The sequence below is a fragment of the Mus musculus genome, chromosome 7 (assembly GCF_000001635.26).
Source record: "Mus musculus strain C57BL/6J chromosome 7, GRCm38.p6 C57BL/6J".
Lineage (NCBI taxonomy): Eukaryota > Metazoa > Chordata > Mammalia > Rodentia > Muridae > Mus > Mus musculus.
Window position 1 is genome coordinate 81,129,604 of NC_000073.6, and position 18,021 is coordinate 81,147,624.

The 18,021-nt window shown below is 48.9% G+C and overlaps 1 protein-coding gene across 7 annotated transcripts in view; it reads left to right on the forward strand.

Annotated features, from left to right (window-relative positions):
• Positions 1–18,021, forward strand: part of Slc28a1 (solute carrier family 28 (sodium-coupled nucleoside transporter), member 1) — a 57,148-nt gene that overhangs the window by 16,335 nt on the left and 22,792 nt on the right. For 6 of the 7 annotated variants that reach the window (XR_391350.1, XM_006540977.3, XM_006540978.3 and 3 more), the window contains 2 exons: positions 8,559–8,639; positions 12,361–12,441. Coding sequence is in view for 6 of the 7 variants with exons in the window: in XM_006540977.3 (XP_006541040.1) it covers positions 8,559–8,639; positions 12,361–12,441 (162 nt within the window). In the remaining variant the exon portion in view is untranslated. Of the gene's footprint in view, positions 1–8,558; positions 8,640–12,360; positions 12,442–12,526; positions 12,740–18,021 lie in introns of those variants that run through there. The other variant, XM_011250875.1, reaches the window with a different exon arrangement.

Genomic DNA, 18,021 nt, shown 5'->3' on the forward strand with positions numbered 1-18,021 from the left:
GGTTCTGGGATAACCTACACGCACCACCATAGGTGTCCCACATCTAGGCTTTCTTCACTAACAGAGGCTCCACTGAAGAGTTTTGAGCAGTCCTGACTATGGCATTGGTTGTTTAACATGTCAACAGCAGATATGAAAGACAGATGCTGGTGTGTGTGTTGGAGAGGGGCCCAGCAAAGGAGATGCTTTGAAGTCTAGGGATGCCGGCTTAGGGGAAGAGAGATGTCAGTTACTCCTCAGTTCCTTAGGTGCTGTCACAAGAGTGTTTACCATTTGAGGACAAGGCTTGGCCTTACTTTGTATCCTTCATGTAGCCTTAAGCCCTAAAAGGCCACAGCCAGAGACTCTGCGGCTTGCTGGATGAATGAAATAAATGATGGTTCAGGAGTGATTCTGGGAAATTCCTCTGTGCCTGCTAGGGAGTGTGCTCAGTTAGCCCCAAGGAGACAGGGGGTGTGCTCAGTGAGCCCCAAGGAGACAGGGGGTGTGCTCAGTTAGCCCCAAGGAGACAGGGGGGTGTGCTCAGTGGGCCCCAAGGAGACAGGGGGTGTACTCAGTGGGCCCCAAGGAGACAGGGGGTGTACTCAGTGGGCCCCAAGGAGACAGAGCGTGTGCTCAGTGGGCCCCAAGGAGACAGAGCGTGTGCTCAGTAGGCCCCAAGGAGACAGGGGGTATGCTCAGTGGGCCCCAAGGAGACAGGGGGTGTGCTCAGTGAGCCCCAAGGAGACAGGGGGTGTGCTCAGTGGGCCCCAAGGAGACAGAGCGTGTGCTCAGTAGGCCCCAAGGAGACAGGGGGTGTACTCAGTGGGCCCCAAGGAGACAGAGCGTGTGCTCAGTGGGCCCCAAGGAGACAGAGCGTGTGCTCAGTAGGCCCCAAGGAGACAGGGGGTGTACTCAGTGGGCCCCAAGGAGACAGAGCGTGTGCTCAGTGGGCCCCAAGGAGACAGAGCGTGTGCTCAGTAGGCCCCAAGGAGACAGGGGGTGTACTCAGTGGGCCCCAAGGAGACAGAGCGTGTGCTCAGTGGGCCCCAAGGAGACAGAGCGTGTGCTCAGTAGGCCCCAAGGAGACAGGGGGTATGCTCAGTGGGCCCCAAGGAGACAGGGGGTGTGCTCAGTGAGCCCCAAGGAGACAGGGGGTGTGCTCAGTGGGCCCCACGGAGACAGGGGGTGTGATCAGTGAGCCCCAAGGAGACAGGGGGTGTGCTCAGTGGGCCCCAAGGAGACAGGGGGTGTGATCAGTGAGCCCCAAGGAGACAGGGATATGCTCAGTGGAGACAGCCTCTCCTGGCCAGGGTACCATGTTTCAAAGCCTGGAGTCCCTGGTCTAACACAAGGGCTGAACTACTTTGTTTGTTTGTTTGTTTGTTTGTTTGTTTCTTGAGACAGGGTTTCTCTGTGTAGCCCTGGCTGTCCTGGAACTCACAGCGTTCTGCCTGTCTCTGCCTCCAAAGTGCTGGGGTAGGGACTCATGTAGTCCAAACTGACCTTGACCTTATCACAGAGCAGAGGATGAACTTAAGTTTCTACTTTCTACTGCTACCTGTGAAGTGTTAGGATTATAGGCATGCAACAGCATGCCAGCCTCCAGCCTCCATAGCAAGACCCAGGGCTTCTAATCCCTCAAGGGCCAAAGGTGACTTTGAAGTAATTCAGGGATATTATAAACCATTTGTCCCACCTAGTGCTGGCTATTTTAGTGCAGCTGTTCTCAATCTGTGGGTCTCCCTCCCTTTGGGTTTAACGACTCTTTTACAGGGGTCACATATAAGATATCCTGCATATCAGATATTTGTGTTGTGATTCTTAACAGTAGCAAAATTTACAACTATATAATTCCAACAAAAATAATTTTATGGCTGGGGTCACCACAACATGAGGGACTATATTAAAAGGCTGCAGCATTAGGAAGGCTGAGAACCACTGCTCTAGTGGAAAAGAAAAGCTCAGGCAAGGGGAAGAAAGTCCTGACAACTGCTACGGTGTGCAGAGAGGAGTTGTGGCTAGACTTTATTTTAGTCTCACACCAACCCTTCAGAGAAAACACGATGGTTACCCCTTTATAGACGAGGAGCCTGATGGTTAGGGTAGCTGTGTTTGTGCAAAGTCCTGAGGCTAAAGAGTCAAGATTGGAGCCCCAACACAAGGTCCATATTTTAGTTTCTGTGCCCCAACATCAGAGCCCCTTATTTAGGTGGCAAGGGGCTCTGGGTCTCAGAACATTTGTTCTCCTCCTGGCTTATAAGAGGTTACATTCTTTGGGATGGTTGAGAGTGACAGAAATCCTTTGCACCTAGCTTCCCAGGGAGGAGAGGACTTCCTGGCTCACACACCAGACGGTCAGGTGGAGCCGGCAAAGGCCAGATCCAGGCCCCAGAACAGCTGCAGCCTCATTTCCTCTCTGCTTAGCCTTCAGGGTCAGCTTTACCCCTCACACCATGTTTTCTCCATCAACACCAGATGGTCACTCTTACAACACATCGGCTAGCATGGACAACTCTCTTTTGTAGCCAGACAAGTCCTGGGCACGATTCTGATTGGGCTGTGTTAGGTAATATGACCGTGCTTGAGCCAGTTAGCCTGCATCCAGCAAGTGGGGCAACCAACCGAGCTCTTGGTCTGATGTGAAGCCGGGGCCATGGGAATGAATCACTGATTGAATGGAAGCAACCTTAGAAATGTATCCTTTAGCCAGGCAGTGGTGGTGATGGAAACCTTTGATCCTAGAGATCAATAGGGAAGCAGGGGCAGGAAGATCTCAGTGTGTAAGTCAACGCAGCCTTTACAAGACACACACATACACACTCAAACACACACACACACACACACCACACATACTACACATACCACATACACATACCACACACACTACACACACTGTACATACACACACTGCACACACACAATATACACACACACCACACACACCACACACACCACACTACTTACACACCACATACACATATACCACATATACACACCATATACAGTACACACCACATACACCACACATACCATATACACACACACCACATACACAGACTGCACACACACACACCATACAAAACACACACACACACACACACTACATACATACCACACACACACTACACACACACTATATACTGCCCCCCCACACACACACACATACACACACCACATCACAAACACTTTTCTTTCAGTCTTGAGACTTGCCCTTAAGGTAGGGTGACCCTGTTGGGTATTGACTTGAACTCAAGGCTCTTCCATGCCTCTCAGACTCTGGTCTGAGTCTCTGGCCAGTGTCCACACTGGGAAGCCTTCCCTGAGCTCCTGCAGATTTTAGACCTAGGCTGTCTCCTGCTGGGACCTAGTCCAAATGATCTTCCCTCCAGGAAGTAGAATCACCCTGGGACATTTTTAGTCCTCTGCTTCTTTTTGGCCCAGAGCTCTGCACAGTCCATGTAGTGTCCTCCCCCTCCTGGCTATATCTGGTTGATTAGTCACCCTCCCACCCCTGTCCCACCCCTGCTTTGGCTCCATCTCCCTTCTAGTAACTTTCCACCCGACCCCTCAGTCCCCCCTCCTTACAGCCCAGCTCCTGCTTTCTTGCTGGGTCTGGCTGACCCAGGGTCACACTCCCTCTGCCTCTCACAATGGCGGGCTCCAGCCTCTGGCACAGGCCCCACCTGCTCAGCTAAGCAGTGTTCAACTGCTCCTCCTGAGGAGCCCCAGAGGTAAAAACAAACAAGCAAACAAACAAACAAACCAAAACCCCTTTTTATCTCCTGAGAGATTGGGGGTACCTGCCTAAGGCAGACCTTAATCCCCTCAGGTAAACAGTCCTCTTTTCAGAGATGGGGTGGGAAGAGAGCAGAGACAGGGGCAAGGCTGAAAGGAAGGACTTGGGGTGGCGGAGGAAGGAGAGCCAGCTTGCATGGGTTTGATTTCCAGGCAGGATGAAGTTGTTCCAAGGGTGTGGCACAGTGGAGACTCTGGAGCCGTGGTCCTCAGAGTGTGGGATGCTCTTATTAAAAACTATAGCCATACTGGCTCACAAACAACAGGAGTCCACTCCTTAGCGCTCTAGCAGCTGGAAGGGACAGCAGAGAGCCCCCAGGGTCATGTTCTGATCAGGAATCCCTCTTCCTGGTCACGGTCAACTCCTCTCCCATCCTCACGTGCTCGAAGACAGAGGGAGCACTTTGGGGCCTCTTGCATAAGGGGAACTGACCCCATTCATGAGGGCTTCACCTCCTGATGGCTCGTCTGAGCCTGTCACCCGGGCTTTGGTTTTATCACATCAATCTGGACAATTCCGCCTATAGCAGGGACACACACAGCCCTGAATGCAGAGAATCAAGCTTTCTCCAGAGCAGATGCCTCAGCCATCTGAGTGGTCTCTGCCCATTCTCAACTGTGTGACCTTGGATGGGTGGCCTGCACCTCAGAGCCTCAGTGTACCCCATTGCTTAAGGGGAGATAGTGATAGCCACCTCAGTTGCTTTGAGGATCAGTGAGCCAGCACATAGCAATGAGTATCTGACACACAGTAGGACTTCCTTCCAGGCACATAGTAGGAGTTAAGAGTCCTTCCTCAGTAGCACTGCCCTGAGTTACACACACTGCTTGTGTACCACCCCAGGCTCTCCAGAGGTGGTTCCTGGGCTGTGAGATCATACTTGCCACGGGGACATTATAACATAACGTACCTTAGAAAATTGGAGCCTGCCTGCCTTCCCCCTTCCCTCTATCCCTCCCCTCCTGCCCCCTCCTTTCCTCTCCCTTCTTTTCTTCTCATTTTCCTTTGTGCTTTTTTTCCTTATCTTCGTGGTGCTGCAGCTCCTGCGCCACACATGCTAGGCAGATGCTTTACCACTGAGCCATCTAGAGACCCCCTTGCTTCCCTTTCCTCCGTCACCATTCACTCCTTCTCCCCAAATGAAGCTTCCCTCTCACCAACAGCCTCCGCCTACAGTTAGAACACACTTTCCGATGCCCACTCTGCCATCCTGGACATGTCCTCCTAGCTCCAGCCTGGGGCTGTAGCCAGCCAGTTGCCCTGGAGTCCCTCACAGAGTCAACCGCGTCAGCTGAGTAGACTCACATCTGGCTTCTGGGAGAGCAGAATGACGTCACCCCCGGAGCTGTGAGCAGCTCCAGCTCCAAGCCTTAGCAAGGAGGGGTTAGAAGGCAGGAACGGAGTTTCTGAATGCAGTATCTATGCTCCCTGTCATGTGATGTCCCCAGCAGCAGGCAAGCCACAGCAATAGGTGGGAAGTGGAGCAAGTCTAGAGAGGCCTGTGGTGTTGGTGGGAAGAGGGAGGGGAAGGTCCACCGCTCTTTTCTTTCTCGTCCCCACAGCTGGGCTGTGGGAGCAGATCTTTGCTGCCACCTAGGACCATCTACTTGTTCTGAGAGATTGTGCAAGACGCTCCCTTTTCAAAATACAATAACCAGCTCCTGCCCTTCGGCCCTCCCTGCCAGCCTGGCCTCCCAGAAGTGCTGCCTGTTGGTACCATCTCTGGGTCTCTTGCTCCCTCTCAGTGTTACTTGGCTTCTGGTTTGTGTCCACATCCTCCCTCTGACACTGTTTTTACCTGGCCAGGCCTGCCCTGAGTGCCATAGTCTCTGTCTGTCTCAAGACTTGTCTTGCCAAAGTGCTGAGGCTCCCGAATATGATTGGCTGTGCCTGCATGGCCTCTGTCCTTCTCCTTTTAGCCGCTCTAACTGGTGTCCTGGGTCTCCTAGACACTATGCTCCTCTCTCTTTAGCCATGCAGGCTGCAGGGTCCTGCTCTGCACACTTCAGCGGGTTTCTGTGAGTGCTGTTTATTCTGTTGCTTCAACTGGACCTCATCACCGTTTTTTTTTCTTTTACTTTTAATTAATTAATTTTCTAGGTATGCGTTGGGGAGGTGTGTTGTGTGTGACACGATGTATACGTGGACGTCAGAGGACAATTTGTGGGAGCTGCTTCTGTCCTACCCTGTGGGGTTCTCCAGGGTAGATCTTGGGTCATCAGGCTTGGTAGCAAGCCGTTACCTGCTGAGCTATCTTGAAAGTCTCAACTGCATTTCTCATGAACCAGCTTCCAAATGCAGTCCCCACCCAGAGTTCCCTCTCAGCCCTAGACCCTTTTACCCAATGGGCAAATTAAGAAAAGGAAGGAAGGAAAAGAAAGAGAAAGAAAGAAAAAGAAAGAAAGAAGGAAGGAAGGAAGGAAGGAAGGAAGGAAGGAAGGAAGGAAGGAAGGAAGGAAGGAAGGAAAGAAAGAAAGAAAGAAAGAAAGAAAGAAAGAAAGAAAGAAAAAAAGAAAGGGAAAGGAAAGGAAAGGAAAGGAAAGGAAAGGAAAGGAAAGGAAAGGAAAGGAAAGGAAAGGAAAGGAAAACCAAATTCCTCACAGCTCTGGCATACAGGGGTGTAAGTGTTTGGGAGTAGTGCCTTCTTTGCTGTTTTAAAGGATGTATTCAGCATGTGTGTGCCTGCATATGTGTGAGAGTGCAGGCACACACATGCCACAGTATCAGTGCTGAAGTCAGAAAACAATGAGTTGGCTCCACCTTCTACCATGTGGGTCCCAGGGGTGAAACTCAGGTGGCCAGGTTGGCATCAAGCATCCTTATTGGCTGAGCCAACTAGCTAACTCCCTTTTGTGATGTTTTGTTTTTTTGAGTTTTTTTCTCTTTTCTTTTCTTTTCTTTTCTTTTCTTTTCTTTCCTTTCCTTTCCTTTCCTTTCCTTTCCTTTCCTTTCCTTTCCTTTCCTTTCCTTTCCTTTTCCTTCCTTCCTTCCTTCCTTCCTTCCTTCCTTCCTTTCTTCCTTCCTTTCTTTCTTTCTTTCTTTTTCCCCCCAAGACAGGGTTTCTCTGTCCTGGCTGTCTTGGAACTCACTCTGTAGACCAGGCTGGCCTCGAACTCAGAAATCCACCTGTCTCTGCCTCCTTAGTGCTGGGATTAAAGGCATGCACCACCACTGCCTGGCTCATGATATTTTAATATTTCAGCTTGCTTTTTTTTTTTTTCTTTGTTTTTCTAGACGGGATTTCTCTGTCCTGAAACTCACTATGCAGTTCAGGCTGGCCTCAAACACACAGAGATCTCCCTGCCTCTGCCTCCTGAGTACTGGGATTAAAGGCGTGCACCACCACCATCTGGCCCAACTTCCTCACTTTTAAAAAGTAATATTTTTTTTTTAATTTTATGTATATACGTACACTGTAGCTGTCTTCAGACATACCAGAAGAGGGCATTGAATGTGGTTGTAAGCCACCATGCGGTTGTCGGGAATTGAACTCAGGACCTCTGCTCTGGAAGAGCAGTCAGTGTTCTTAGCAGCTGAGCCATCTCTCCAACCCATCTTTCCCACTTTTTAGTGACAGAGAATTCCCATAGTCTTAGCAACTCTGCCACACATTTGAACTATTGAAAAGAAACACACAGGCAGGACAAACACTCCAATGGGAAGAAGAACCCAAGAGGCAAATGTCCCTCACGCCCTGGCCCTCAGTCACTCACGTTCAGATGCCTGCTGTCACTGGTCACTTGCACGCCCTTCGAATGATGTCCCTGGTCCATACAAACTTCCTGCCTTTCCTTCATGTAATAACACAGACCGTGTGTCCATGGTGAGGCTCTCCCTTCTCCCCTAACAGCCTATCTCTCACGTGCCCAGGGAGCTTCTCCCTCCTTCTCTATTTCGTAGTTTTCAGCAGGAGCTTGAGAGGAGCGAGAGGAGCTTAGGAAAGCACCATACACTCAGAACTTGGGCACCAGCTTCTCAAGAGACTCCCAGAGCTTTCTTGTTCTTCTTTCCTGGCATTTAGCTCACCATGGGTGTCCATGCTGTGGGTTACTAAACCAGCCCTCTGTCAAGAGATACCCAAGCTCTGCTTTACAAATGAGCTGCGGTTGGGGGCGGAGAGATGACTCAGCAGTTAGAAGCAGACACTGCTCTTGCAGAGGACCCCAGTTTGGTTCTCAGCACCTGTACTTATGTGCTCGCACCATGCCCCTCCATACACGTGTAATTAAAACAATAAAATAAATATTTTAAATAAATAAATAAATAAATAAATAAATAAAAGGGCTGTACCAAGAAAGCCCTGGAGTGTGCTGTGCACGGAAGGGAAGGAATGGATGTGGAGGTCCTGGCATGATTGAAAAGGAAACAGAGTAACAAGATAAGATGCTAACTGCAGGGCTGGGATATGTCTGCTGCAAGCCTGATGGCTCTGAACAGAAGCAGAAAGCCACACCAAGGAGGGTTCCCTCATTCAGGCCCATGGAGCAGGGAGCCCAACCAGACCAGAGCCATGCTCCTGAGTGTGCTAGACCTGAGCCTGCTCCTTTAGCCTTTGTGACAGTCCTAAGGGATTTCTCCTCATGATGGAGGTAAAGAGACAGGGGGTGAAAGCAGCCCCTCTCACGACCCAGCACGGGGTTGTGTTGGGGATCACCCGGGACTCTTGCACAGTCCTCAGAGCTTCTCCCTGCACCTGGCAGACCTCTGAGAGAAGGCTTTGGAGGAGTGGGCTGTCACCTGGCCCTGCCACAGCTCTAACCCAGGACCCTGTCTCCCACAGGTTTTGCCCATCATCGTCTTTTTCAGCTGCGTCATGTCAGTTCTGTACTATCTGGGCCTCATGCAGTGGGTGATCCTGAAGGTGAGTCCTCAGACCTGGGCAGGCTTCTTCAGAGTCACCAGCTCCCGGGCACAGCCTTCCAGCGTCCCCACTCTCCCAGAGTCCCATGTCTCAAGGTCTAACTCCCTACCCTAGAATGTCTTGCTTTCTGGATCCATACTTTCCCAGAATGCCCTGCTCCCAGGGTCTTTATCCTCCTGGAGTCTCTTGCTCCTGAAGCCCATGCCTTCCCAGAATGCTCTCCTCCACACCTTACATTCTCTCCATATCTACTGCTAGTCAAACATCCCTTCAGAAGGTCTCTCGCCCTGACACTAGGGTAAAATGGCACAAAAGCTTGTCTCTATGGGAGGGAGGGAAACGGCACATGATTTAGGGGGAAAATTACTTATACCAAAATGATCCAGAGAGATTATAATACCGGGCTAGATAGGCCATACTTAGCTGGTATAAATGTGCTTACTTTAAAAGGACTATTCATTCATTCATTTGTTTGCTTATTTGTTCACTTGTTGATATATTTGTTTATTGTGTGTGCACATGCACGTGTGTGCATGCATGCATACCAGGATGCACATGTGCAGGTCAGAAGACATCTTGAAGGAGCTGGTTTCCTCCCTCTGCCATGTAGGACCTGGGGATTAAACTCAGGTTGTCAGGCAATGAACACCTTTACCAGCCGAGTCATCTTGGCAGCCCAACTGTGCTTAGGTTTATAAAATCTGCATGTGTCTGGGATCTAGGCATTAGCACTGCACAGCATTTGAAAGCATCAGACCTGGCAAAAGGGTCTGGGGTTTTAGCCAACAGAGCTCAGAATAAGTCAGCACCTTTGCATGACAGCAAGAATAAAAAGCGATCTATGCTTACGTGAACCTGCAGAATCCAGAGGCGGTGACTGCCCCTGGATCTGGAACACATGTTCAACCGCGGGCTTGGACAAATGATGCTGTAAGCAGGAAAGAATTCACATCCTCCACAGCCAGGCTGGAGGGATGGAGAATGATGGGCTTGGACCAGAGGAAGATAGGAGGGAAAGCTAATTCCAACTGCTTATGAAGGAAGACTAGCCGAGGACAGGCCGAGAGGCAGCAGCCGCACAGAAACATTCCAGAAGTACAATATGTCCCAAACCCTTTTCCAGTGAACTCTAGACCCTGGCGTGCTACCAAATGTTACTTGGACAAGAAAGTCTCTAGTTAAGTAACTGAAAAATACCAGGCTAGATATTATAGTGAATTAATTTTTTCATTAATTTAATTATTCATTCACTTTATCAAAGCCCTTTCCCTCCTCTCCTCCCCGTCCCATCCTTACAAGTCTTTCTCCCAACCACACTTTACCTTTCACCTCAGAGAAGGAGAAGCCCCTTTTGGGTACTACCCCACCCTGGGACATCTAGTCCCAGCAGAATTAAGCACAGCTTCTCCCACTGAGGCCTAACCAGGCAGTACAGTTAGGGGAAGGGGATCCAATGGCGGGCAACAGAGTCAGAGACAGCCCCTGTTCCAGTTGTTAGGAGATCCACATGAAGACCCAGCTGCACATCTGCTACAAATGTGTAGGGGGCCCAGGTCTAGTCCCTGCATGTTCTTTGATTGGTGGTTCAGTCTCTGTGAACCCCCATGGGCCCAGGTTAGTTGACTCTGAAGGTCTTGTGGTATTCTTGGCTCCTCCAGCTCCCTCAATCCAATCTCCTACACAAGACTCTCCAAACTCTGCCTGATGTTTGGCCATGGGTCTCTGCATCTGTTTCCATCTGCTGCTGGATGAAGCCTCTCAGAGGACAGTTATGCTACGTTCCTGTCTGCAAGCGTAGCAGAGTATCATTAATAGTGTCAGGGGTTGGTTCTCTCCCATGACATGGGCATCAAATCAAGGCAGTCATTGGTTGGCTGTTCCCTGCAATCTCTGCTCCATCTTTATCCCTGCACATCTAGTAGGCAGGACAAAGTTTGGGTTGAAGGTTTCACGGGTGGGTTGATGTCCCTCTCCCTCCACTGGAAGTCCTGCCTGGCTATGGGGGGTGGCCACATCAGTATCTGTATCTCCAGAAGCTAGGAGCCTCAGCTGGTGTCACCCCCATAGACTCCCAGAACCTGCCTCCTCCTACCAGATCTCCATCTCATTCCAGAGATGCCCCCATCAATTTCCCTTCTCTCTCTCAGTCCCCGCTTAGCCATTCTGAGAGGTTTGAGATAGAATCTCAGAGTCATTTTGATTTGCATTTCCCTGATGTTGAACATTTCATTAAGTGCTTCTCAGCCATTAGAGATTCCTCTGTTGAGAATTCTGTTTAACACTGCCTCATTTTAAGTTGGGTTATTTGGTTTGTTGGTGTCTAATTTCTTAAGTTCTTTATATATTTTGGATATCAGTCCTCTGTCTGATGTAGGGTTGGTTAAGATATTTTCCCACTCTGTAGACTACATTATGGTGAATGATTTTTTTTTTTAAAGACATGGTCTTATTTTGTAGCCCTGGATGTCCTAGAACTCAATATGTAGACCAGGCTGACTTTGAAATCACAGAATCTGCTTGCCTCTGCCTCGTGAGTCCTGGAATTAAAAATGTGTGCTACCATGCCCAGCCAACAAGGTTGTTGTTGTTGTTGTTGGCTGGGCTGGAGAGATGGCTCAGCGGCAGTTAAGAATTTGTACTGCTGCCCTTGCAGAAGACCTTGTTGGGTTCCCATTGTTCACCTTGGTAGCTCATAACTCCCTGAAACTCCAGCTCCAAGGGATCTGATGCCTTTTTCTCTAAGCTTCCAGCATCTGCACACACATACACAGAAAACAAACCCATATAAATATACATATATGTATGCATGCCAGACTTGTGTCGCCGTCAGAGGACAGCTAGCAGGAGTTGGTTCTCTTCCCACTCTGTGGGTCCTGGCAATCAAACTAAGGTCGTCAGACTTGGTGACAAATGCAGTTTGCTCACCTTAGCTGGTTTGCTGACCCTCCACCTCATCTTCTGAGATAGGATCTCTCACTGAGCCTGAGTTTACTGACTTGGGTGGACTGGCTGCCAGCAAGGCCCAGAGATCCTCCTGTGTCTCCCTCTACAGCACTGGGGTTACATGGGTCCTGACCTGACCAACTGAGCTGTAGTACAACCAGTTTTAAGCTTATCCCCGACTAGCTTACAAATAAATGAGACTCAGACTATAGTTATTTTATTTGGCTTTGACAACTACTGGGGGCCACCCCTAATCTTCTTTTCTAACTGCTGGCCTGGCTACCTCCCTAGCAGTGTACCCTAGATACATGCTGTTTCTCCTGGCCACATGCTCATAGTTCATCTCCCCTCATGGGTAGCTTCCTCTCTCCTCTCTCCTTCCTTCTCTTCCTCAGCTCTCCTCCACCCCACCCCAATCCAGGTCACTCCAAACACACCTACCTCTCATTCCTCCAGTAATTGGCTGTAGCAATTTTATTTAACCAATAGTTTTAAATCTAGGAACAAGGTTTGCACAACAAAAAGCTTTTAAAGGTGAGAATTTACTCCCCTTTAAAAGAATTTACAGAATTTAGCATTACAATACGAAGCAAAAGACCAAACCTCCACACTGCCACCTCCCCAGTTCCCTGATCACCTCTTTTAAAACTGCTCCAATGCTAATTAAGGTTCAAACCACTTCAGGGTCCTGGGCTAGAAGAGTTGGGTACTTTCACCCCCAACTCTTTCTGACTCTGGCTTGCTAATGGCCACTCATGAGTACGCTGGTTTTTTCCAGATTGCCTGGTTGATGCAGGTCACCATGGGCACCTCAGCCACTGAAACCCTAAGTGTGGCAGGAAACATCTTTGTGAGCCAGGTAGGTACTGCAACTACCCCAAAGAGACTGGAGGGGGGCAGGGATCCAATCTAATTCAAGGGAGAGCCATTTAACCTGTCCCCAGGTTCACAGAAGGCTGCTGCCCAGGGATGCTACAAGTCCTGCCTGTGTCATGCCAACCACCCACATGGTCCATTTGGCACCTCTGTCACTTCAGCCTGGGCTGTTGTTATCAGCTTAGATACTGACAGGCTAACCGGGGAAACTGAGGCTAGGGAGATGTGACTAATTTGGCCAAGATCCTGCAGGGATAAATAAAGACACACTTAGTCATTTAGTCAGTTGGTGTTTGTTTGTTTGTTTTTCCTTGATCAGGCTTCTTTCCACTGTATCATTTGGTCTACTTAGTTTTGCTTTGCCTGAAATGTATTTCTTTTTTTTTTTTTTTTCTTTTTTCTTTTGTTTTTTCGAGACAGGGTTTCTCTGTATAGCTCTGGCTGTCCTGGAACTCACTCTGTAGACCAGGCTGGCTTTGAACTCAGAAATCTGCCTGCCTTTGCCTCCCGAGTGCTGGGATCAAAGGCGTGCGCCACCACGCCCGGCTTGAAATGTATTTCTTAAAATAATATAGTTCTGAAGGCACCAGGACTCCTGAGTCTCTTCAGGCCTAACCTTCCCAAGAAGGAGACTATGGAAGTCAGGGAGTCCCTAAGAGATACCCTCGCCAAGTGGTACCTTATTATTATTATTATTTATTTATTTATTTATTTATTTAAAGAAAGTATTGGCCTGATTTTTGTTATGGTGCAAGATGTAAAGGTAATTGTTATTCATCTGATTAATTGTCATCTCAGAGACTTCCTCTCCAATCTGCTGACCTAGGCCTTGATGTGTTAATTAATATCAAATAATATTAATCTATATCTATCTATCTATATATATTGAGCGGATAAACCAAACAGCAGACTAGGCCAAGGTGGTTCCACGTGGGAGAGGTTCCACGTGCAGAGATAGAGGGGCAGCGAAGCAGGTAGAAGGGCAGAGAAGAGGAAAAAGAGAGAAAGAGGGGGAAGAAGAGAAGAAAGAGAGAGGAAAAAGAGAGCAAGGAGGGGGTGATCCCCTAATTTATACAGAAAATGATGTCACACCAGTGAGGGTGGGAACTGAGCCAAGTGGATTGTGGGATTGAGGGTCATTGTCCTGGCAACACAGGTCAAGGGTCACATAGACAGGGGCTTGGAGTGTCCTGGTGCTAACATTCCTCCCTTCTTGTTATTATAAAAGAAGGGGTGGGGGGAAGAGAGCGGAAACCAATGGTGAAGAGGGAATAAGGGCGTTGTGTCTCTTAAGCTACTTCCTGCTGTTTAGGGGCATCGTCAATTTTCAGGGTATATCTGGACTTCACCATCGGAATCCATTTGGTAATCATCTGAGTCAGGCTCTTCTATGGACAGTGATTCCTTTGTGGGCAGCAAGTGGCTGGTAATCCTGTAACAGGAGCTGATTAAGGGTTTGGTTAGAAATTTTTTGTACTTGTCACTGAAGGAATGTAGAGATAAGATTAATAAGACAAGAAGCAAATAATTATGCCAGGAAGATGGCCAGGAAAGATATTATACGAGTGGAAGGATCCACTTCCATATGGGGTTTTCAAAGATACCAGACTGATTATCTCATGGTTACTGAAATCTCTTATGTCTGCCTGTAGTTCCTAGATTTTATTTTCACAATCCCGGATTGACTGACATAGAAACAGCATTCTTCTTGTAGGAATAGGCAAAGACCACCTTCTTTAGCTGTCAGGAAGTCTAAGTCCTCGCCGGTTTTAAAGCATCACGGTTGCCAAAGAATCGATCTGCTTTTGGATAGTAAGCAGTTTCAGTCATTCCTTGAAAATCTCTTTTAAACTGGGAAGTGAATGTATTGTATGGGGTCATAGAAGTCGTTATCCCTGCTATCCCCGTGCCAGCCCCTACAGCTATCCCCATGGCTGCCAGGAGTGGTACAACCTGAACAGCTTTTTTGTTGTGCTGAGCAGCTACCATGTTTACAACCAGGACTGGTAGGGGCTCGTTTCCCTCAATTACTCCCAGTTCAGGGAAAAGGAGTACCAGCGTACAAACCCCTGACCAGCCGGCTGGTAGGCGATGATACACTTGAGTGCCACAGAGGATTGACGTGTTCTGGATAGCAGGGCATTGTGGCAGAGATGTTGTATCAAGAGTTACGGTCTTGTTGTAGTCTTTGGGGCCCAGTGTCTAGAGGTGGAGCGAGATTGAGTCATATTTTCTCTGAATATGGATGGTACTTACTGGGGAACTAGGCTGGGTTTTGCAGTAGAGCTTACCAGCAACTCCTGTTTCCCACCTGGGATCCCATGGGTCTCAAATGTAGAAGAAGAATGTCTTGCAGAATCAATAGAAGTGATTAATCCGTGTCCCTAGCATGTGTATCTATCTCACAAGACCAGTATGGGCAGCCCCCCCACTCGTCTGGCCATTTTCTGTAATAATCTTTTGTCTGGTTAGAGAGAAAACAGGTATGAAGGTCATAATATGCGGATGCAGTAACAGATATAGGGACGATGGCAATCTGGATCGGTTCCTGACACCCGGCTATGGAGCAGTTTCCTGATCCTATTTGGAAAGTCTGCTTGTTGTCTGTGGGCGTTTCTCGAACTTCGAATCTCCAGACGTAAGGGAGTCCTTGATGGAAATGAACAGCAGGGAAAAGATAAAAAGGCCACAACTAATCCAATGTCTTGTCCAGCGAGGTCGAGTTTGGCTGCCGGAATGGAGTCTCATTCTCTAGGATGGGAGACAAGACAGGTGGTCTTGATGTCTACGGAGCACGGTCCTGTTAGGGTTGATGTGTATGAAGAGGAATCATCTTTAGGTGGAGGAATGAAGGGTTTCAGGTGAGACAGGTGGACACAATGAGAGAGTCCCTCGAGCTTAGCAGCTGTAGGGGTCACAAGGATTACCTTAAAAGGACCCTGCCATTTAGGAGAAAGGGGTGAAGGCTGATGACCTGGAGGAGATAAAAGGACTTGGTCTCCAATATTAACAGGTAATGGGCAGGAAACACAGTGTGGTCGAGGTAGGTGATGGTCAGCAAAGTTCCATAGGCGAGAATGGAGATGAGAAAGTAATGGGGGTAAGCAAATGATCTGGAAGGGGAGCGTGCTTGGGCAAGAAGCCAGGAGTTAGGACTGGACGTCCGTACATGAGTTAGCCAGCCTTTCTGGCTCCTTCATGTAGGAAGGAGCTGCCATCCGTATATCAAATATATGTGGCTTGGGGCAATGCACCCTCCTGTATGTGTGAAGGATGAAATAATAGCTCTTCTAGAGTTTCAGTGCAAGGGTGAGACAGGGAGTGACTAGTATATGATTTAGGAAGAAGGTTAGAAATATTGATAGGTGGACATGATTGGAAAGTGAGTGTGGGGTCTTCTATTAGAGCTATCTGGAGAGAGAGAAATCTAGAGGGAGGTAGAGTTTGTAATCCTTTATACGTTAGGAGCTGTGACAGGTTATGAGAAGAGAAGACAGTTATAGGTGATCCAAAGGTTAGTTTCTTTGATTCTCGAATAAGGAGTTCAGCGGCTGCTAGAGTGTGAATACAGGGTGCCCATCCCTGAATGGTTAGGTCTAGTTTCTTTGACATGTATGCCACAGGTGCAAAAGAAGGTCCTATTTGGTGGCCCAAGGCTCCAAGGGCAAATCCCTCCTTTTCTGTTACATAGAGGAAAAAAGGATGAGTCAGGTCAGGAAGATGTAAGGCCGGGGCCCTAAGGAGGGCCTGTTGAAGCCTTTGAAAGGGCCTGGTGATAGATTTTAAAAGAGGTTCGTGGGTGGGGCCTATTGAGGGCGAGAAAGAAGAGAAAAGGAAGGGACCCAGGACCATAAAGGGAATGGCATGGTATTGTTAGTAGGTTGGCTGGCTACAAGGAGGAGCAGAGGAACTGCTGGTGAGCTTGAGTTCAGGCGAATGTGGGGAGCCAAAGAAATAGAGGCTCCCAATAAGGGGACAGACATGTGGGCACTATCAAAAAGGAATGGGTGAGAGGTACACCCCTAAAAATGCAACTGAGTGGTGGGGTCTGATATGGAAAGTAAGGTTGTCCTCCTACCCCGACAATAGGAAAACGAGAGGGAGATGTGGGCCCCCTAAACTGTTAAGACTGAGTAAGTGGCTCCAGTGTCCAAGAGGAAAGAGATGGGTCGCCCACAGACCATGATGTCTACCCTAAGCTCTCTGTTCGTGATGGCAGTGGTAGGGTCGAAGGAGCCTGGGCCTCGTCATTCAGCCACAGCCAAGCCTAGGAGATCAATCAGTTGGAGGGTTATCTGGGAGTGATGTGCCCCTGTTTTGTGTAACACAGGGGCAATCAACAGCCCAATGTTCCTCTTGATGGCACCTAGGGCATGGCCCCCTCGGCTTTCGAGGATTAGGGCAGTCTTTGGCCCAATGACCTTGTCGACCGCACCTGTAACAGGTGCCCGGTGGTCCCTGGGTCTTAGGAGACCATGAGCTCGGGGTAGCAGCTGGGGCTGGTCAGACAGCCTTTGCCAGCATATTGTACTTCTGCTTGCGAACCCTCTCATCTCTCCCATGGTACACACCTTGAAGGCCATCGCCAAGACTTCTGCCTGTGGAGTCAGGGGTCCCCTCTCCAACTTTTTAAGTTTAGCTTTTATGTTGGGGTAGCTCTGGGAAAAGAAGTAAGTCATTAAGAGTTGTTTACCCTCTGGGTTCTCAGGGTCCAGATTGGTATACTGCAATAAAGCCCCTTTAAGGCGTTCTAAAAACTGAGATGGATTCTCCTGTTTATCTTGGACAACCTCTTGAAGTTTTTCAAAATTACCGGCTTTAACGCTGCTTTTCTCAGACCCGCCAAAAGACATGTAACAAACCTGTCCCTGCCTAGAATACCACCTGCGGAATTATAATTCCATTGAGGATCCAGGTCAGGTTCTGTCTCTGCTCCGACTGGATATGCTCTATCTGTTTGATGAATCTCGTCTGCATGCGCTCTTGCTTGTTCCCAAACTCGCCTGCGTTCCTCGGGAAGCAAATTGTTAGTAAGTATCATGTGTATATCATGGAAAGTCAAGCTGTACGACTGAGTGATATACTGAAATTCTTTGATAAAGGCAGAGGAATTAGAAGTATAGGAGCCCAATCTCTTCTCTGTCTGAGAAAGTTCGCTCAGTGAGAAGGGAGCGTGTACTCTGACCAGACCATCTACCCCGCAACTTCCCTTAAGGGAAGGACAGTTGCTGGGTCAGATTCTTCTAGGGGTGGAGAGCTTGGGGTTTTGGTCGTGGCCTTAGAGCGAGTGATAGGTGGTGTGAAAGTAGGTGCCAAGGTAGAACGTTTGGAGGGACCTGCAGTTGGCGCAGAAGGAGGAGAGCTGGGGGTGGCAGGCCCTGGGGAGTCTCGGTGAGGGGAAACTGAGGTAGCAGTTTGGGCACAGAAGCAGGCCTATGGCGAAAAGGAGGTGGTTCATATGCTGGGTCCAGTAGCATAGTATCGTTGTACTGGCTAGCTTTGTGTCAACTTGACACAGCTGGAGTTATCACAGAGAAAGGAGCTTCAGTTGAGGAAATGCCTC